The sequence below is a fragment of the Morone saxatilis genome, unplaced genomic scaffold (assembly GCF_004916995.1).
Source record: "Morone saxatilis isolate NCDOM2014 unplaced genomic scaffold, NCSU_SB_2.0 Contig5, whole genome shotgun sequence".
In the NCBI taxonomy this organism is placed as follows: domain Eukaryota; kingdom Metazoa; phylum Chordata; class Actinopteri; family Moronidae; genus Morone; species Morone saxatilis.
The window spans coordinates 3,881,421-3,902,435 of record NW_023340095.1 but is presented as its reverse complement, the minus strand read 5'-3'; the positions used below and the strand labels follow the sequence as shown (position 1 = coordinate 3,902,435).

The 21,015-nt window shown below is 38.3% G+C and overlaps 2 protein-coding genes across 3 annotated transcripts in view; both read right to left on the bottom strand.

Annotated features, from left to right (window-relative positions):
* The window catches only part of LOC118339590 (signal transducer and activator of transcription 1-alpha/beta-like), an 11,267-nt gene extending 7,146 nt beyond the window's left edge, over positions 1 to 4,121 (bottom strand). The window contains exons 1-7 of the mRNA XM_035677304.1: positions 3,974 to 4,121; positions 3,667 to 3,794; positions 1,265 to 1,409; positions 1,056 to 1,151; positions 739 to 816; positions 549 to 627; positions 376 to 464 (exon numbers count right to left, since the gene is read on the bottom strand). Of these exons, the coding sequence (XP_035533197.1) occupies positions 376 to 464; positions 549 to 627; positions 739 to 816; positions 1,056 to 1,151; positions 1,265 to 1,409; positions 3,667 to 3,794; positions 3,974 to 3,976 (618 nt within the window). The 5' untranslated portion in view covers positions 3,977 to 4,121. The remainder of the gene's footprint in view (positions 1 to 375; positions 465 to 548; positions 628 to 738; positions 817 to 1,055; positions 1,152 to 1,264; positions 1,410 to 3,666; positions 3,795 to 3,973) is intronic.
* Positions 4,122 to 5,136: 1,015 nt separating this feature from the next.
* The window catches only part of stat4 (signal transducer and activator of transcription 4), an 18,753-nt gene continuing 2,874 nt past the window's right edge, over positions 5,137 to 21,015 (bottom strand). The window contains exons 4-24 of one of the 2 annotated variants that reach the window (XM_035677112.1): positions 17,329 to 17,427; positions 16,523 to 16,615; positions 16,362 to 16,440; positions 16,149 to 16,234; positions 15,837 to 15,988; positions 14,176 to 14,334; positions 13,352 to 13,444; positions 13,194 to 13,253; positions 12,623 to 12,643; positions 11,883 to 11,976; positions 11,029 to 11,073; positions 10,802 to 10,885; positions 10,622 to 10,720; positions 10,329 to 10,464; positions 9,284 to 9,336; positions 9,016 to 9,110; positions 7,991 to 8,127; positions 7,142 to 7,333; positions 6,996 to 7,041; positions 6,707 to 6,812; positions 5,137 to 6,088 (exon numbers count right to left, since the gene is read on the bottom strand). In XM_035677112.1, the coding sequence (XP_035533005.1) occupies positions 6,065 to 6,088; positions 6,707 to 6,812; positions 6,996 to 7,041; positions 7,142 to 7,333; positions 7,991 to 8,127; positions 9,016 to 9,110; positions 9,284 to 9,336; positions 10,329 to 10,464; positions 10,622 to 10,720; positions 10,802 to 10,885; positions 11,029 to 11,073; positions 11,883 to 11,976; positions 12,623 to 12,643; positions 13,194 to 13,253; positions 13,352 to 13,444; positions 14,176 to 14,334; positions 15,837 to 15,988; positions 16,149 to 16,234; positions 16,362 to 16,440; positions 16,523 to 16,615; positions 17,329 to 17,427 (1,953 nt within the window). In that variant the 3' untranslated portion in view covers positions 5,137 to 6,064. The remainder of the gene's footprint in view (positions 6,089 to 6,706; positions 6,813 to 6,995; positions 7,042 to 7,141; positions 7,334 to 7,990; positions 8,128 to 9,015; positions 9,111 to 9,283; positions 9,337 to 10,328; positions 10,465 to 10,621; positions 10,721 to 10,801; positions 10,886 to 11,028; positions 11,074 to 11,882; positions 11,977 to 12,622; positions 12,644 to 13,193; positions 13,254 to 13,351; positions 13,445 to 14,175; positions 14,335 to 15,836; positions 15,989 to 16,148; positions 16,235 to 16,361; positions 16,441 to 16,522; positions 16,616 to 17,328; positions 17,428 to 21,015) is intronic. The other variant, XM_035677111.1, reaches the window with a different exon arrangement.

The following is a 21,015-nucleotide window of genomic DNA, read 5'->3' as shown; positions in this document are numbered from 1 at the left end:
TTTTGAGCAGATTATTTCCTATTTTTCTGTCTTTTTTAATTACTTAATAGGCTTACAACTTCAGTGTTCTCTTGTTCTTGCTGCTTTACCATTCTATTATACAATTTACTTTACTTTCCATTTATTTTTCTTCACATAAGTGAACCAAATGCTGAGATATAGGCCTACTGTGTATATTTTCAAAATGTCCTTACACCCCTTAAAATCAAGAAGGCCCCATGAAGCTTTGGCAACCCCTAGGGTGGAGTCCCAACCCCCAAGTTAGGAACCACTGAACTAAGGGCTGAATAAAGGGCCCCAATAAGATAAATATGGATGTTTTTGAGGACTGAATCATGAAAAGCAACTGTAGTAGAGTCTAGTGGAGTGCAGTACCTTCTTTGTTTGTGTGATAATGTTGGCCTGCTTAAGACATTTCTCTTTCACAACAGCCTGGGACTGAGCCAATCCAACATGCTCCTCCACTGTTAAGCACAAATATCAGACATAATATGAGACATAAGTGATTCATGAACTCTTCAGTTCAGTCTTTATGCCTCCTACCATACCTTGGATTTGCCAGGTCTCCTGTAGGAATTCTAGCTTTTCGTTTTGCTCCTCCACTGACTTTATTTCCTTCTTTAAGTCCTGTAATAGAGTTCACATATTAAGAAAAAGATATACTGTGTATTTCCCACGTTGGCTGTCAGGTAGGAATACAAACCAGCAAATAAGTGTGTAGTCAAAAACTACATTTACCGAAGTCCTCCTTTTCATTTCATTGACTTTGTTGTCCAACATTCTCCATTTTTGATCCAAGACTGGATTGCCGCAACCCTGACAAAAACAAATACATTATTCTTTCACTCTTTTGATATAAAATAAATGTAAGATTACTGTGCTAAACACAGCACAGCATTAAAGAGTTAAAACATCATATTCATCTGTGTAGCACTTGATCAAACTGAAATATGAAGTTCATTGTGGCAAAAAAAGAGAGCAAGAATAAAACAAAAGTGTTCTGGTACCTGGGTCAGTTTTTTGGAGTTTTAAGGTTACAGCTGATATCACCTTACCTGTGCTTCAGAAGCTGTAGCCAGGATTTTCTTTTCCTCCTTTAGGCATATAGACAGGATTACGGCCAAGTATAGTGGCTGAGCTTGAAAGTGTTTCTAAGTGAAAAAAAAAACAATCACAAAAGTAATAAGAGGCTGTAATATTATATTTATATAAAAAAACAATTTAAATTAAATGTACTGTTCACATAACAGCACATCTGCCCTACCAGCAAGTAGTCTCTGATCCCTGGAAAATCAGGTCCCTGCAAAATGTTGTTCTCCTGGATAGAACGGTTCCATTGTTCTTCCAAATACTCGAGGAGTGCATGGAAACAGGTTCTTGCTTTATTGTCATTCTCAGCTGCCGAATCCCTGACAAAGAGCAACAGGAGACTTACATTCAGTCATTCAGTGTCTGTCTACGCCGGAATGAGGGCACAATCTGTATAAAATAATTCCATCAGCAGCTTTTCCTTTTAATTATGTATATAATTTTAATGTATTTTTAATCATTTAAAGGTTTGTACTATTGCTTGACAGCATTTTTCAGTATTTTTCAGAATTTGTACAAACCAAACAATCAATTAATTGATAATATAAACAGCAGATTTAACGACATGGAAATGAGACGCTGAGAAGTGAGTAGAAAAAATGAAGGTGGCTGCAAAATTCGCTACTGTAGTAGAAACATGGCGTTTTAAAATGGCAGACTCCATGGAAGGCAACCTGTAGCATCTGGAAGATAAAAAAACGGCTAAGGTAACAAAGACCTTCCTATCTTGAGGTGATTTTACACTAATGAAAACATACCTAAGCATATTATATTCCATTTTTGCCTTTAAAGCGGCAACGTTTATTTAAAAAACAACAACACTTTTTGTGATAATTGCTGAAACTTTCACTATATCCTGACAGTAGTATATGAAAACAACCAATCAGAGCTGAGTAAAAGAGTTGTGTGTCATCCCCTGGTGTCACAGATAATGTGACCAGAGTACGTTTGTGTGGCACAATGTGAGGTAATCGTAACAGCTTAGGCCTTTAGACTTTGTGAAGGACTCGATAAATGTATTTTATTTATATGCAACTCTTCAAACTCCCATATCATGTAAATACATTAGGCATAAAAGGAAGCTTCACAGTTCTTATGGTCTTATGCTATTAATAGTCTGCAATAGTCGCCTTCCACAGACTTATAGGTGGTTTCCCAGTCTTTGTTTTAGCTGCATTTCCTTTTGTTCGTGGTAGTTTCCATCATATTCCACCTAAATCTGCACAGCTTGTGAATTTGTGGTAACTCTACAGTTATCCTTGTTAGCCGTAGCAAAGACATCCGACATCACAGCCCCATGATGACAACCTTCCCTTGCTTCTTTCACTGCAGTGATTTGACATTTGAAAACTAGAGCCAATCAAACCACAGCTAAGGCCCATAAAGTGGGACACTTGTCTCATGTACTACCGTCAGTAAAGGTTTCCTACTGCAGCTTTAAGTGAAGTATCGGAATAACTTCCTCCACCACACCCTAATAATCAGAGGCCAGATTCCATCTTAAAACACGGTAAACTCACAAGCCTCTGAATCTGCTTACGCAAGATCTATGAAACCTTAATGAGTTATATTGATACTGAACTGACTGTAAAGACTGTGGAGATATCACACTGTTTATCTTGTGTTTCTGTAGTTATGTGTTTTTACTGAGTCACGTTTTAATACGCCGGTGTCATATTTCTTAAAGTGAAACTGTCGTAGCCTTTTTTAAAACGTTTTGTTGATGTGAAAGTTGAGGTGAAAACAACTAATTGCCATCATCAGGGAAACTGTCTGGAGTTGTGCCAGAGGTAGAGTGGGGTGGGTGGGGCACTGAAGCAGCTATGGTTGCCACAGAAACCAACAAAGCTCTGATACCAACACATACACATACAGTAAACACCGTGGACACTGGTAGTGAGTCAGAGTTGAGGGTGCTCAGAGAAAATGTCTCTATATAATGACATGAATGGCATAGTGAATGCTTAATGCACAACATTCATTGTTTTTGGATTAATTTGAATGGCAGGGATAATTTATAGCCTGTTTAAGAGTTATTAACAACATTTTACACACATTTTATGACATTTTAGCAGAAAAACCAATAAAAAAAAACATTTTCTTTGCATAAATAACAGTGTACATATTGAAAAACCGCAGTATGAAAGGAGCAAGTCATATAGATCTATAAACTGACAGGTTTCATTATGACAGATTTTAGTGGGTCTGCAGCTCTACTTCCTGTGCTCCTGGTATACCAACTCTATTTTGCGCCAGTGCCGAACCGCGTCTCCAGTGCGCACATGTCGGCCAGGACCCAGTTTTAGTTGTTTAGCTTTCAGTGGCAATAATAACAGCTATATCCACATTAAGAGATACGCACAATATCACTGCATTTCAGTATTGCATCTGAGTACTGAGCTTTATTTCATCATCTCACCATCTGACATCGCTGTTTCCCGGGAGCTCTACGCATTGGTGAGAGCGTGCGTATTTTATCCAAAAATCCCGACTTTTGCGGGATTTGAGTTCGCGTTTCGTGCATAGTAACCTTTATACATGCTGTCCTTGTGCAGTCTGAATAGAGGTCTCTCTTACCAGTCCTGGCTCTCTATCGCGACGCACAGATAGTGGCGGATCTCTCTGGGAAGTTTCCCCTCATACAGCTGGCTCACCCGGCACTGGAGCGCTGAATCCAGCCTCAGCAGTTCCTGCCACTGGGCCATCTGCAAGAACAAGTGACCGGTCTGAAAAACTACATAACCCTGCATCCTAAAAGTCTGCCTCGCCAAGAGGGTTACAACTGCTTATGCGCCTTAAAAGGACAAAGTTCCCATAAAAAAACACAATATAAGTGTTATTGTATTCTACATATTCCTACAGAAAACCAAAAGACTGAACCTACCATGTGGTTGTTGTTGTTTGCTGTTGATCGATGAGGGGAGCAGTGTATGTATGAAAGCAGTCTGACTGTTTGCGTGGGTCTGACTGGAGGAGGAAGGAGGGGTGTGTTATAGTCCCCGGGCACTCCCACACACACCACATGATTCTCGAGAAATGGGCTCGACAAACGGTGTCAAGTCAGCCAGTGGTTGCCCAGTTTGGGTTTCCGGTTTAAAAAACAACTAAACAAGATAAATCTTTTTATGAGAGAAGCTCTGTTGGTTTTATAAGAGCTCGTCGGCTGCATCCGGACTCTTCTGTTCCGGATCCTGTCGGATTATATTGAAGGATTTAAGAATAAGAAGAGCTGATGAGACATTATTGATCACCACTCTTTCTTAATATCTATATGTTAACATGTGTATATGTTTGCATTTTGCTTGTTTTTATTGTATATTGTAACAATGGCATGATCAGTGTGTGTGTGTGTGTGTGTGTGTGTGTGCACATACTGTTCATGTGCATGTTCTGTTAAATTATCATAACAAAATGCTTTAACCCTTTAAAACAGTCTGTTCATAGACCTTTTTCACTTTGTGTACAACTGTACACAAAATACATTAACTGTACACAAAGTATATTTACTCAGCTGTTTTGAGGGACTTGCTGTGTGCTGCTTACACTTTAAGGCATCAGTATTAACAATCTAATATGTATTATTATCACATAACGCATTTTACATTGTTGTATTGGTTCTTTTAAAACACATTCAGGTAATATTGGTAATAATTTGTAGAGCCCGACTGATATATCCGTCAGCAGATTATCTGCTGATATTGGCCTACAGCAGATATATCAGTATTGTATTGTCAACAATATGAAAACTTAGTTTTTTCTGGTATATAATGCAGAAAAAAGTGAATTTTCCCCTGTCTAAAATCGGTACCGGTCTCAAAAATCCCATATTGGTGGATTCTGGTATTTGACAATATCATGCAGATTTAACATTACTTATTATCTCATTCTGGCACACATGTTGCTAACCAGACTCCAAACTCATCATGTAGAAGTATCATTTAGTAATTTATTTGGTGCTACATTTTAAAAGAAATGTGCTGAGAGTTACATGAGAAGGTTGATGCCACTTTCATGTCTGTATGCTGCATGAGAGCCAGCAGCTAAAGCAGCTAAATCCAACTACTTACTGACTCAGTCTTCCTGAAGCTGAACTGCCAACTGTTCACTTCTGCATTGTTTTTCTCCTTTAAATTTGGTGTTTTTGACACATTTCCTTCTTCGACCTGCCCCCTGACGTCATGCGGTCTGGGCAGAGTTTCCTCAACAGAAGCCACCCTCCCCGCTCCCATCCCCACCGTGTATACAAAGAGAGGTGTCAAAGGCCTTGTGAGGACCAGGGGGGCAATAAGTGCAGAACCCACTGATTGCTGGGACGGATAATAAATGATAAAATGCTGTTTTAATAAATGGCATAGTGTACATTTGGAAAGTTATTCAAGGTCAGTGACTTGAAAACACATAAACACATCCACCCACTCAGACTGAACTCTCCAGGAATCACGTGATTCTCGATAAATACAGTAAGCGCATGTATCAAGCAGGTAGTATTGCAGGCCTTTACTTCCCACTGCTGCCAAAATAAAAGCTCTAGAGCTAAACTTGAATGGTTTAATGTGTGATGATGTGGGTGAGTCATGCAACACAGGTTGAATTGCGTAACCACCATGCAACTTCAACTGTTTTCCGTAACTACAAGGCAGCAGAGACGGTGCTGTCACCGATGCGGAAATGAAGTAGCAATGTCAACACTGCAGTCTGTATGTTTAAATCGTTTTATATACAATACTGGCTTTACAGAAAACCAGTCAGTTAAAATATAAGTAACTCAAAAGCAACAATAAAAACAGACACATTCTTTTTAGATCAATTCTGAATATATAAAACATAAAACAATAAACAACAGGTCGGGCAATGAATCCGATATAACCACAAAACCATCTTTAAACACAGCAGAATCTGCTTCATTGTAATCGGGATGTAGATCAGAAAGTGGCATCGGGCCAGCGTGAAAATAAGTTGCGTGTATCATCTTGCTTTACTCAGAATATGGAGAACTCATCTGTAAAACAAAAAGGAGAAAAACGTGAGCAGCAGGCTTTTACTAATGCAGCAAATAGTTAATACTAACATAATACTTCTAATATACTATTGTGCAGTTATTAATGCTAATGTGGTAACATAAGTGGTAAGTTATGTTAACATAACTTACTATTACTGTTGTTTTAATGTATTTATGTTCTCTGTTAATTTGTCTTCCAGCTCGGTGACTTTTGTTTTGTCCGACTGAATAAAGCAGTTCCATCTTAAAAATCAGCTGTTCTGTGGACGAATTACATTCTGGAGGATCAAAAAATTGACTAAAATCCATCATGGTTAATATATAGAGTTAAAAACGACTGAGATCTATAAAGTATATCATAGAAATGTGTCTTCAAACTGGATTAAACAGCTTCTGGCAGACAACAATGCTGACAAATGGGCAAAAGGGATATGACACCATTGAGAGGTGACTGGTGAAACGCACCGCTACCTCAATAAAATGACACATTTGTCAGGATTTACAACAAAAGTGGAATTGCACTGCTATTGGTACTACTTTACTACTAAATTTCTGGTATTGTGACACCAGAAATGGTGTGACAGTCCACCAAATTGTGTGCAATATGTGCAAACTTACGCTGTCGATGTCAAAGCAGAGCTGCTCGCTGAGCATGTCAAACTCTCCAGGAGTCATTGGTGGCTCAGGAGACTGACAAGAAGGTGATGTGCTGCTTGTATTATTGCTGGTATAACAGAGAAAGGGGAGATAAGTTTCAATGGAAATTTATATGTAAGTGTTATGTACTGTTTTGTAGATATATGTCTGATGTCTCGTGTCACAATTCAATAATTAAATGTCAAAAAAGGCTTTAAAAAATGCACTTTAATACCAAGAACGTTAAGTAGGGTTCTTAAATTGAACTCACGGCAATTCTGAGATGGGGATCAGGGTAGATGCTATGTATGGATGGACTGAAAATGTAACAGCAATATGAGAGAAAAATTAGTGTTGATTCAACACAAGCACTGAAAAACATGAACTCTAAATGAAGAAAAGGCTTTGCACTCTTGCCTTTGCTTGGCTGGCTGTTGTAAAGCCGCCCGAAGGCCTCATCTTTGGGGATGTCGGGGTAGAGGAACTTGAGCGGGTTCTCCGGGACGACCCCGTCTGAGATCACTTTGTAGTCTCGTATGATGTCGGCAAACGGGAGAGCGCTGAGCCGGTTTTTAGTGTAGGGCTCCACAGAGTTGAACTTCACCTCTCCTGTTGGGAAAAAAAAAACACTGTTAGAAAAGAAGAGCGTCACATCTAATAAAGACAACAAGTTGGATGAATAGTATGTAAAAAATACATGTTTATGAGCAAAATGTGTTTTCCTTATTATTTAACAGGATAAAAGTATTAAAAAATGAGCGTTTTTTACCCTGTAATGCCAAAATATAATCACATATTTAGTCTAATTTAGTTAAGACCTTCTATAAATGTATAATTCCAAAGAAAACAACATATTAATGTGCAGTAAAAACAAACCACGACTAAACTTAACAGTCCTGTTAAAGCTAGCTAGAGATAGCCACAGCTTAAAGCCCCTTAACTGTCAAATAAACTGATAAATATTTAAATGTTAAATGCGAACTAACATCTATGTAATTTTGTTAATTATCCCACATAAATAGGACAGAAGCTAAATTCAGTTACGGAGATTAAAAATCAGTCAGCTTAGCGGAGGAGAAGTAACTGCCAGATTGTTTTTTGACTTAACATTAATTATCTTTTGCTTTAAAACACATAATATGAAGGAATTACATCCAATCTGTTACTTTATGGAGTCAATTTATCCCCTTTTCTCTCAACTAAAGCCTTTTCTGTTCTGTTCCTGCTGTCTGCCTTTGTAGGGCAGTGGTCTGGAGGAGACCTCACCGTTGTCGTTGTGCTCGACCCAGGTGAACGTGATTCCTCCAAGGTGGCTCTCGCTGAAGCGTAGGAGGAACGTGCCCGGCTCTCTGTCCTTCAGCAGGGTGCGCTCCATCTCTTTACTCACAAAGCCCATGATGTAGCTACATGGGTGGTGGAGGTAAAAGAGAAGAGCTCAATGTTGTTCCTGCTCCCTGCATTAACCTGACACACTGTTCAGTAACAACCATTGGCTAAGCTGTAAGTTAAAGCAGCATTAAAGCATTTTGTGTTGATTCTGGCGTCCCCGGTGTCAAAACCGGTAATGATTTCACCACCTAGTTTCATTGATTTCAAGGGAAAATCTGATTAAATCCGACCCTGTGGCAGGCATTAAGAATCACTATAATAGCCAATCTTCTCACTGAAGGTCTTGTATGCTTATGTAGGTCATACAGAGGCATCAGTAGTAAATTGAGACCAGATTAAGTTGTGTAAATTTGTCTTTTGCGTTACCCTTTACATATAATTTAAGTTTATTAAACCTGGAGTGCCGCAATTTTAACACTTCTGTCACCTTCAGGCAAGAATGTACAAACAGAGCTATAGCTGTCTGCCTGTTTCCAGTCTTTATGCTAAGCTATGCGTACAGCCTACAGACCCTAACCCTACAGACATTTACAGAGTTCTTCCAGAAGCCAGTGCCGATACCAATACTGTTTTATTTATTCACCCTTTTGTGAAAGGGAAACAAAGAAACCTACAAAGATAAACATCTCTGCATCGTTGCAGCTCAGTCTATTTCTCTTCTTGTCCAAAATGTGACTCGCAGAGCTGAACAACCAATCGCTGTCCGTGCTGCTGTGTGGAGCACATTGGTTATTTGCTCGCAATTTGCATTAATCCTCTCCAGTTAAGTAAAGTCTTAACTTAGAGAATCTCAAGTGCCTGAGTGTGTATTAATTTCCTCAATACAAACTAATCTCATCTGGAGATCATAATGTCCTAAGAGGAGCAGTCTACTGAGGGTGAGACATAGAAAAGTGGTTTACTTCTCATTCCAGACTGGCAGCAAGTGCTTCTTGATGAGCTCCAGGATGGAGTCCAACCACATCCAGAAACTAAAGGGCTTCCCTGGGATGTTCTCCTTGAAGAATGTATGACACATGGAAAAAGGTACAATGAGTGCTGAGTTTTGACATTTAAACATTACTTTATTAATGTAAAGACATCCAGGATCAACAATACAGCAGGAGGCACCAAACATGCTTTCTCATTGGTCACTAGATGGCACAACCACATTGGAGATGAGACACTTACCTTCGAGAACTTAGACCACGACACTTGATAGTCATTGCAGGAAGCATGCTGACCTACAAACACAGACAGTAAATAACATAAATGACTCAATGTACTCACCAGTGGCTTTGTATTTCCAGTGAATATCATGTTGAAATGCCCCCTGAGTAAAGTGCCAGACTCATTTGACCTCATAAGTCAGTTCATAAATCAGCAGTTGCTCAGGTACTTTATTTTATGCAACTTTATATTTTTGCTCCAAGGTGAAATATTGTACTTTCTACTCCTCTACATTTGTACAACAGCTTTACTTACTTTTCAAAATACAGTTTTTCATTTTGAATGTGTGGGAATGTTTGTTATAAACTGAAGATTAAGTGTTTATTTATGGATTGAGAAAAGTCTCTTACTTCTTAAGCTAAACTAAATATTTAAAAATCCTTTATTCTTTATTATTTTAACTAAAATACATAAACAGATAACGTAAATTTTAAGTACGTTTTTTTTGGTTAAAGACATTCTTGATGAAGCGCTTTTACTATAAATATATATATATATATATTCTGAGTGACACTGGCTTAGTTTTGTCTGTTACAGAAATATTCCTGATTAAGTTCATTTTACAAGGTATTTTATTTTCACAGTACAAATAAAGATCACACAATGAACTCAGTGTCACTTATAATTACTAGTAAAAGCTGCTTAATCAAGAATGTTGTTAACTTACAAAACTGAGTTTGTGGTACTTGTGAGATAAATTAACCTATCAGGTTTTACAACCAACTGAATAACGCTCAGCCTTCCAATAATGAAAACTAGAGTAGACATGAATCTTGCAAAAAACATTTAAAAAAAAAAAAAGCCCTATCAAGACCCAATGTTTGTCCGTTCTGGGCTGCTTTAGAAACATTACAGTTCAACATGGCGGATCTGCTCCCTCTGTAGATAAAAAGGGCTCATTCTAAGGTAACAAACACCTTTAACGCCACCTCAAACATGTGTTTTCTTTTGTTTCAGTCATCCAAATATTAACAGTCACCATGCAGTGACTAAAGGACAAACATACCGAGAAGCTTTTCTCCCAGCATGGTGAGCTGCTCCTTGTTGAGGCCTCGACCAGCAAAGGTGGAGAACTGCCAGCTGAGGACCTCAGAGAGCTGGCTCCAGGTGGCCCGAGGTGGGTTCCCAAAGAACGCCAAGTTCTGTGTATTATAGGAAAGAAGAAGAAAATGATAAGAGGGAGGAAGAGAGGCTGTGGAAGTGGTTATTGAAAACATCTCTTCATGTAATGCAATACAATTGAACTGTACCACAAACTACATCCTCTAAAACGATTTGAGTCGCAGTGTGTTAGCTCACCCTCGGCTCATCAGTCAGAAGGTTATACCACATGACAGAGGCCCAGCCTCCAGGCAGCTGGCTCACATTGGAAATGACCACCAGAGGAAGAGAACACGTCTGGAAGAATTCACAAACACAATAAGTAAGTTGTGGCAACAACAACAGACACCCAAATGTCAAGTAAAATCCGCTTCTCACCTCTAGATCAATGGTGAGGCCCTGCACTGTGAAACAAGCCTCAAAACTGAGCGAGTGAAGTTCCTCTGTCACAGAAAGTAGACCCTGCAAAACACACACATTTAAATTTCAGCCACTGGTGATGACATAGTGGAAACATTTACTTATTTTTTAATACATAATCAATCATTACAGTAGCATAGATGTGCAGCGTAGGTGTTAAGAGACCGCTTTGCTGTATTTCTTACCTCATTTCCCTTTGTGCCGTTGATATATTTCTTCTCTTTCAGCTGCTGTAAGATACAAACTTTTTTAACTGGTTTATGAAACAGTCTCAGTTTAATACTGATGCCTCTCTATGACCTACAGAAACACTCAAGACCATCAGAGGGAAGATCGGATATTTTAACAAATCATTTATTTTAACTTATCTCACTAAAATACGAGCAATGGGGCTAAAATAGAGTTTTAAAAAATCCAGGACAACATAAATTATTTCCAGGATATTTGGTCATTTTGATTCATTTGCAGGTGTTTCAGTGACTGGAAAACTAGTGTTTGAATTTCCAGGTTTTCCAGGATTTGTGGGAACCCTTTTAATGCTTGCCACTGGGTCAGATTTGGTCAGATTCCCCTTGAAATCAATAAAACAATGCAGTAGAAATACTAGCACTTTTGTCCACAGGGGCCACAAGAACACAAAATACAACACAAAATAAAAGTTTCTTGTTGCTGCTTTAAGTACAAATATCACAGTTTAAATTTACTCTGTTACATGTAAAAGTCATGTGTTTAAAATACCACTTAAGTAAAAGTACATACAGGAATTAGCATCAAAATATAAGTTATATATATATATCTACCAAAAGTAGAGTCAGAATGTGCATAGTAACAAGCATCTAAAATTGAATTGAGAGAAAACCAAAAACAGATGGAGAAATCTGACAAACCGGTTACTGTTTTATATCATCTCCAAGTTTAAGAGGAGCTGTATGTAGTGTATTGATACTGTATGGACTTGAAGTATAAACTCAAAGAGCTAAGAGAATGAGCTTTCATGAAGCAGTGGAGGACTGGTTAAACATGAATAAAGTTGTCTTACCAGGTGTCTAAACTCCACTGAGAGGCAGCCGTTTGAGTAGTCCTCGATGTCCATAACTTTAGTGTTGTTGGTCAGGATGAAAAATTGACGACTTCTGAGGTAAAATAAAGAGGGTAAAACAAAGATACCTCACGGGTTTGTCAAATTTAATCTGTATCTATGCTGACTGCAACTGTAGCTGCTGTGAATTAATTCTTCTGAAATAGTTTTATGTGTCCAGTTTCAAAAACCTTCATTAACTATAAAGGAAATCACATCTGAAAGCAGTGGCAGGCTGATTTAGAAGACAATATCTTAGCATTAATTATAGAAAACACACTTTTAACTGTTTAATATAACACATGCGTCATTGTACGCCACTGGTGAGGGGTCAAGCTTGGTCTAAGTTCTCCTAAATGTAAAGAGATACAGACATTTTGGAGAGAAGTGAAGTGCTGATTTTAACTGTTCTATTATGAGTGTTTTATTTGTTGTTGATTACGTTCTGCTTGATTTTATTTGTCCTCGTCTTGTGAAGCACTTTGTTACAGTATTTTTACAGGTGCTATATAAATATATATAAGTTATTATTATTACTATTAACGTGATCTTTGCAGCACTGCCTACAGTATAAAAATGTCCCTAAAGACATTTGTCTGTTGGCCACTGTCCCTCAAAGCTGCTACTTGCTGCTACACTGCTTTTACTAGAGCTAAAATTAAATCAGTTGTACATCCTGTATTTAGGTTGTTTGTACTCACACTCTGCCAGGGGGGAGGTCCCTAGAGACACAAAAAAACACACATATATTTATATATAAAGATGAGCACTCAGACAAATGTATCTGAATAATTATCTAATAATGTAAGAGTAATTACAGATAGATAAATGTTATATACATATAAACACATATGTGAATGTAAATGGATAAAGCAGTGGTTCCCAACCTTTTTCTTGAATGGACCCCTTTTCTATCATTGAGTAAACCAACTAAGTGACATTTCTTATGGATATTTCAGATTATATTCAATGCATAACAATAACAGCACCTGATAAACTGTACAATTAACCCAAATAGAGAATGCAAAAACTCCAGGAAATGATTTGGTTGGATTTTGAGCAGATTCTGATGTGAATGTTACTTACAAGTGAGTTTTCATGATAGTTTTAGGAACTTTTTATACAATTCTGTCTATTTTTTAACAATCACACATACTATCTAGGCAAAGAATTTCATTTAGTTTTCTTCACTAAAATTAATGAAAAACCCCTTTAAAAAATCCCCCAGGTTGGGAACCACTTTATTAAAGTATTTAAACATAAAAATCTCACTTGTCAAATGTTGTTTTCACTTTCAGCTGATAATCCACCTCTGGGAGTTTAACCAGGAGTCTGAGAGAAATCAGGAAGAGAAAAATGCATAACTGAATTCTAAAAAAAAAACTATGTCAGAAAGGATTTATGTCACATAGTGTGTCACATTATGATACCTGACTTTGGTGGTGAACTGTACTCCGGTCTTGATGATGAGGGGTTTCTGCGGATGTGTGGGCATGCAGGGCTGCTTCTCCACCACAAACGAGCTGAGAACAAACCACACCTCATGATTTACGCAGTTTTCACCGTGTTTATTTCACTTCACAGCTCATGCCTGTAACAGGACATTCGAGCCACTTGATTGTGATTGAGATTGTGTTGTCAGTGTTTAGGGGGAAGTTGTTCAGTCTTCCACAATCTGTAAAATAAAACTGTTTTGTTTTGAAATTAGACTAATTTATGTGTGACGTTAATTGTCTACCGTATAGTAACAATATGAGAAAATAATAAGATAATTAAAATATATTTTGATACGATTTAACAATATAAAATGGTCACTGTCACTGTACAGCAGCAATTACAGCAGTGATAATAAAAATATTCACATTTCCGACTCTAATCACAAAGAATATTCAATCTTTCTTCTCATAAATTTACCACTTTAATCTCAGAGAATATTTGAGGTTTCTCTCTGAATACTTCCCTCCTCCTCGGGCTCCATAATTCATTTTTTTAACCTACAATTGCCCTCATACTGGATAATGTGTTCATTATTAAGAAAACTCATGACCTATTCTTTTTTAATTCCCAACCATTATACCTAATCACTTATAAATGCAAAACAAAAGTACATTAGTCATATTTTAAGCACCTAATTACTAAAAACAAGGTGTAGGAACATTAAAAAGAGAATAAGTACACCTGCATTATGTTACACTGTATTATAGTTTTGGTTGTGTTTCATGCACTGTGTTGTGTTGTGTGGCGTTCAGAGTACCTCTTGATGAGGTGGTAGATGAGATATTTGACTCGCTCCTCCATCTGAGGTTTTTGCAGGGGGATTGGGTCACTTTCGTAGGTGACCTTCACAACCAGCTCCCCCAGTTTGTCCAGCTGACGCTTGATCTGGAAGAGACTCTGGGCTATCAGAGTAAACCTGAGAGAGGACAGGTGAGAGGAGGACAACACATGACCTTTAAATATTATGTTATTATGGGGCATCATTTGCAATAACATCAGCATGCTAAAATAATCACAATCACAATGCTAACATACTGAGGTTTAGCAGGTGTAATGTTCAAAGTACAGCTTAGTTGCGAAAGTATTTGGTTGTAAATCAAAGTAGTGGGCAAACTACATTTTTACCTGATTATGGTGTTAGATAAAAACAAAGGTTTGGTAAAAAATTAGGTGAAATAAGTCAAAAAAGTTCAGGGACCTCCAGAATTATCACAATTCACCCTAAGATGGACTAAATATTTAGGTTAATGATCCAGTTGATGAAGAGACATTTCATTTAGAACCACAGAAGTCAACCTGTGGATCACTAATGACATTGATGGGACGGATGGCCATTGATCCATGGATTCATCCACCGTGGATCAATGGTCGTCCATCCCAAAGTTGTTGAGATATTTCAGTCAGAGCCAACCAACAGACAAATGTCATCCATAGAATCACGCTGTTAGCTAAAACCACCCATCCACAGTGAGCACTTTAGTGATTTCCTGCTGTCCTTTATACCAAAGCAACCACTTTACCACAATGTACAGCTACTGAACTTACATAAAAGAAGAAAAATCTTCTCCCCAAACTTTGTAAATGTCACCAGTTTAAGGATGAGAAAGGGCGAAAAGTGTACGGGGCGCTCAGGATGAGGAAGTGATACACTTGAGTAAGAACAGTGAACAGTATGCTTCCATGACAAATTAAAGGGTTTTTCTTTTAAACAAGATGACATTTCTTATTATTAATGAATCAGTTCATTCTGATCAAACTGTTTAAATTGGACATTTTTAGTCAGATTGATTCTTCTTGTTATGAGTGGAATAATTGTTTTGGTAAATGCAGCTACTGAAGTTCAGCCCACACAGTCTTTGTTTTTAGTTTTTTTCCAGATTTTACTCATAAAGATCAATATAATCATCATCATTATTGGTATACCAACCTACGGTAACAGTTTAAAGTCTCCTGTCACTGTGGAAATTAATATAACTGTTGGTTTATTATATTAATTTAATTTTCCTTAGGTGACATTTACCAGGCAGGGAAGGTCTATTAAAATCATGTTCTTGGTTGCATCATGTGAAATGTTAGATCTATCATTGAGTGATACTAGAGAACAAAGGTCAGAATATCTCTGCCGCTTTGATTTTGACATGTATGTTACCTACATAAGCATATTTAATTATGTAACTTAACTAATGAAAGTAAGGCTGAAAAACGATTATTGTCATGATCTCAAAGTCCAAGGCGAAGTCTTTAAATGTCTTGTTTAAACCCAAAAATATCCCATTTTAATATGATATAAAACAAAGAAAAGCAGGAAATCTCCATATTTGAGAGGCTGAAAACAGCATTTTCTCCTTTTATGCATTAAATATATGACTTTGAACTAATCATTGCAGCTCTACAAGTCATGATTTCCCTAAACTTTACCAGCTCTGCAGCTGGTCCAGGCCGGTGAGCTGCGGACCACCGATCGCGGCGATCTGCTGCCTGCGCTTCCAGTCCTGCAGCTCAGGGCTGAGCTGAGAGGTCATCAGGTCATCGATCTCCTTGACCACAACATCCATCTTTGACAGGATCTCCTAACAAAGGTACGAAAAACAGCTGTGGTGGTTTATGGAAAGTAAATCATACGATGAGTCTTTTTATTTGTGAGCACTCGTGAGCATCTTTGTCTATCTTTGGGCATCTATCTTTATATGTCACATGTTAGAGCTTTGACATGATGATACAAGAGCATACCTTTCTTTTAAAGTCGAGCCTGTTGAGCATTTCCTGCAGTCTTGTTACTTCCTGTTTCATTATGTCAGAGTTCCTATCTGTCGAGTCTGACACACATATACATAAAACCACAAACATAGAGTTTTGAGAGTATGTTGGTATGTTGCATGCTGTGCAGAATTTTTTAACACTGTTTTAAAGTGTACATGTACATGAGATTTTTTTTCGGCTCACCTCGAGACTGTAGGGTTTTGTAGCGGAAATCAAAGTCATCCTGCATGTCCTCGATGTATTTCACTGCCTGGTCCATCAACTAGACACAGACACACGTAGTTTTTTCAAAAGTTCATTTCAACAGGATGACATGTATGTTTGATAGTGCGTGTTTCAGTTACCTGCACGCTGCCCCTGATGATCCCAACTCTGTTTTCCATGCTCTTCTGCCGCTCGAAGGCCACAGAATTCTGCAATGATTTCTCCAGCGGACCCTGTCGGACAAATGTCGTCTTTAAATCACTTTTTTGAGTTTTTTTAATCATGTTTTTGAATGATCCAGATAAAACATTGACTGTATTCTGATAGTACTGATTGCCACCCCATTATCCTTACCTCTACCATTCCACACTGTCTTTCTGAGGCTGTTACAGGCTCTGTTTTAAAGCTAGAGTGACGATACTGGTATCATATGAAGGGGGCTAAATAACGCTCCCAAATTAGGGCTATTTTTTAGGGGATGGGAAATCTGCATGGCCACCTCTGACCTTTAAAGAAAACGGTTTCTATGGGTGACTACAAGTCTCCCCTTTGCAGAAACGCCCACTTTATGCCAATTACATGCAGTTTCTGGGCAGAAAGCATACAGTTCTTTGCATGTGTGTCATTTTCTCCTAGTGTATTTGAATATTTCTGCATACTGGTTCTATACACTGTATTGTAAATGCATAAATTGGGACTGACTGGAAAGCTGAGATACATACGTCATGCCACCCCTGCATCAGTCTCTCCCTTGCCTTTACTGTCTCTCTCTATAATATTTTCCCATGCCACATTGTTTCTTGGGAATAAAGAGAAGTGTTTGGGAATATGGGGGTGTGCATTATACAGCACTGTCTTCCTGGTAGCAGCTCTAATTTACCAGCAGCAGCAGCTGTTATTAAGGAACCAGAGGGACTTTCCCTCTGAGGGAGACAATGAGACTAACCTGTTCCTGCGTGCAGGCGCTGGAGAGGATACGGCGCTCTTCCCTGAGGCAGGTGGAGATCACCTTGGCCATAATGGCAGGGTTGCTTGCGTATTTCACCTGTGGAGAACACACACACACACACACACACATAGAGAATATTCCAGGTTACAGATACACCCACGCTCTCGGATTTCATTAATGTTTTCAAGGTGTGCAAAATCCATAAAAGAACCATTGATGTGGTAAATCTCTAGTTCAGTTTCAACAGTGTCTTTTTCAATTCATAGAAAAACAAAAACAAGCCTCTGATAAGGAGAAAATCATTTTCACAGAGATTTGTCATTACTGGTCTTCTCAGAGATGGGAGGTTTTTACTGGAAGGGCCTTTAACCAAGAAAGGAATGAGGTTCAACTCGACTCTGGCAACAAGTAAAAGGACTATTTGGTCATAATGAAGGCATGTAGCCAAAGGTGTGCACAGATACTTGGACCAAAACCAACAGCCAAGGGCGTTATAGCCTGTAACCATAACGTTTCTTTCAAAGGTGTGATTGTAATTTATAACAGAAACAAAACAAATAACATTGATTTTAGAATTAATTCCCGGAATGAATGACGGTTTATTTTTGGCTTTCTCACACATCGGTGATTACATTTGGTTTTATTCATATGAAGTTTGATATTTTGTGTTTGTAATTTGGTGTCAAAGCGTCCTACCCTCGTTAATGATTATATAACTATCAGCCTAATAACCAAGAACAATTTTAATGACTCAATTCTTTTTAAATAATCGGTGCTTGAGGCTACTTGTTTTTCAGAAAATGTCCAGATTTTTGCTAATGGAGACGATCGTTGAGTAGAAGGGATACACCGGCAATGTATTGATGTACATCCATACTGCTGGGGGACTCAAATCTCAAACTGGGGTCCAACATGGGTCCTTGAGCAGGTTGTGTGGGGTCCCCAGCAAAAGGAGGAATCTGCATTTACAGTGCTATATGCCACTAAATGCTACACACGAGACCTTTAAACAAAACAGGCTGAGATATCTGGATTTTTAGGCCCTAGTATGGCTACGGATCCTACATTTCCCATAAAGCAACCATAGCATCTTGTCATTAGACCCCCTGCTTGCCGGGTAAATACCCACAATAATCAATAACGGCGGTGGTCAGTTGATAAGAAGAGAGAATCATTTGCTGTTTGGTGTTAAGTATGACATTAATAATGGAGATATTGTCAGAATATTACACTTGCTTGTTGTCCTTGCTCCTCCTATAAGCTGCCAATACCAAGCCAGATCTGAGTATGAGATGCATATATTTAAAATATATGAAATATGAAGCAGCCACAAACTTTCCCTCTGCTCAAGCTGCTGTGTGAGATTTACACGAAGAGCTTCAGCGCTGCTTTGCTCATCAGCCCATTGAAAAGCCCACTTAGAAAAGTACAAAGAAATTCTGCTGTGGGAAGAGGAAACTTTTTCTCTCGCCTTCAAGTTTTCATGCATCAGCATCATTGCCAGGACGACGACTGAGGATGCATAAACAAACACCTACACGCTCACTTTCATTACAGTAACCACTATAACATAAAGCATTGGAGGGTGGCAGTTTTGTTTTAAAGCTGCCCATTGCAAGCTGGATTTCTCCTTTTAGTGGATGTGTGTTATTCATCAGAAACATATTCTTTGGGGTTATCTCTTCCTGCTTTTCTCTTGTCAGTTGAACCGACTGACAAGGCCATTTTTTTTTCAACTTCTCATGAAAATCAGCGAAAGATCAAACGAAAATGTCAAATGTGTCACTTTCTCTGTACCAGAGGGGTTTTCCTTACAGAGAGAACACTTGAATGTGGGTGATAGGACGTACACATGGAAGAGAGATTCTAACGCGGTCAAGGTTTGAATCTGTTATATGAATCGATGATACAAAAACTTCACACACACACACATCACAACAACAACAACCCACAAACATGCTTGACTACCGCACAGGAGTTGTTGCTTCCTCTGACAAGTGTAGACTTTGACACATGCACACGCACATTCAGACACACAGGAAACAGCGGTATGGGCCTCACAGGGTTTGTTCTGCATAGGTATATATGTTTTCTCGAATACACTGTGAGCTCTGACCTCAAACAAGCATCCTGTACAGCATGATTACATTAAAGAAAGTGATGAGGGAAGTCTTTTCGGCCCTTGTAATGGCCTTTACCCTCATCATTTGACATTTGAGACTGGTGTGGCGTGGTTGAACAGTGTGACGAAGAAAATCACACAAAGAATAGAAACCTGTTACACTTTCAAACTGACTCCTAAACTGAGAGGAGAGCCATTATATTTTACTTCCCTTTCACCTTCAGAACACATAAAACCACAAAAGTACTTCTCCTTATTACTGTTACTGTTAATGAAAGAATCATCAGTCATTGGCTGAATTTTAATTCCACCATGTAGTGCGCAAGCTTTCTTTTAACTGGAAGTAAACAGCATTTGTGACGAGTGTACAGCGATTTATGTAAAAACACGTTGTATCAGATTTGTTCCAGATAAAATGTTTGTTCTTGTTATCATGAGGAGATGACAGAGGGTTTATCCTGCCTGAAGACACTTCAGTGCCTGAACTGGACCAAAAATAGGCGCCAGTAGCATCATTTAACAGAATCCTAACCACAACATAAACCTAAATCTTGTGTTTTTTTTATCCATTTTAACATTTTAGCATTACGCTATGTGTCTACACAGAGATGCAGTTACACTGGTGTTATTTTTTTTGCCAGCCGTATTACTCCCCTACTCTGACGCTGACATGTTTTTCTAAACCTAACCATCTCACCCCCTCATGCATAAATCTAAACAACCAAACCACCAACAAAGGCAACAAAAGCTAGTCAATCAGAGACAGAGTATGGGGGCTGCAGCACCCACTAAAATCTGGCAGAATGAAAACCATTAGTTTTTTTTTTTTACTGAGATTTGTGACAGGAAAGAGGTTTTTACTTTGTTTTTTTAATCAGTTTTATCTGCTAAAAGGTTATAAAATGTGTGTAAAATGTAACTATTAAATAGGCTATAAATGATCCATTTATATACCATAAATGTGCTTTTATCATTTAGTATAACGTCATTATATGAACATACATTTCTCTCAACACCCCCAACTCTGACTGACTGCCAGTGTCCAATGTCGCCGCAGTATTAAGTGTTATGCAGGTGTTTAGGGGTGCCTATTTCAGGCACTGATTACTGTATGTTGACCTGTATTACTGTAATATAGTCAGATTTCTATACAGGCATTTAAGAAATAATGCCCAGAAATACTTTCTTTCTTCTGTCTTTTCCCAAAGTATTGCACACACCAGAGTGAAATCCTTAAGAATTGTTGTATTTTTATGCTCTTTTGCGCTGTTGTTTTGACACTTTTTGCCTGCCTCGACACTTGTTTTGCAGAAACTTGTTTCTTTCCTACTTCCTTTGTGATCATAAAAAAGCATGTAAGCAAAATTATGCTGTACAGTCATAAAGTGCTGCCACCTTTCTTTCGGCACATATAAGCTGTTTATATCAGTTGTATTATAAATATGAGCCTGTCAGATAAAAAGAGATGCTTTTCATTGTTTTGGTGGCCAACGTGATGTTGAACCTTGAAGACACCAGTGCATAAACACTAAGAATGGTCTTCACAGTGAAGTAGGAGACAT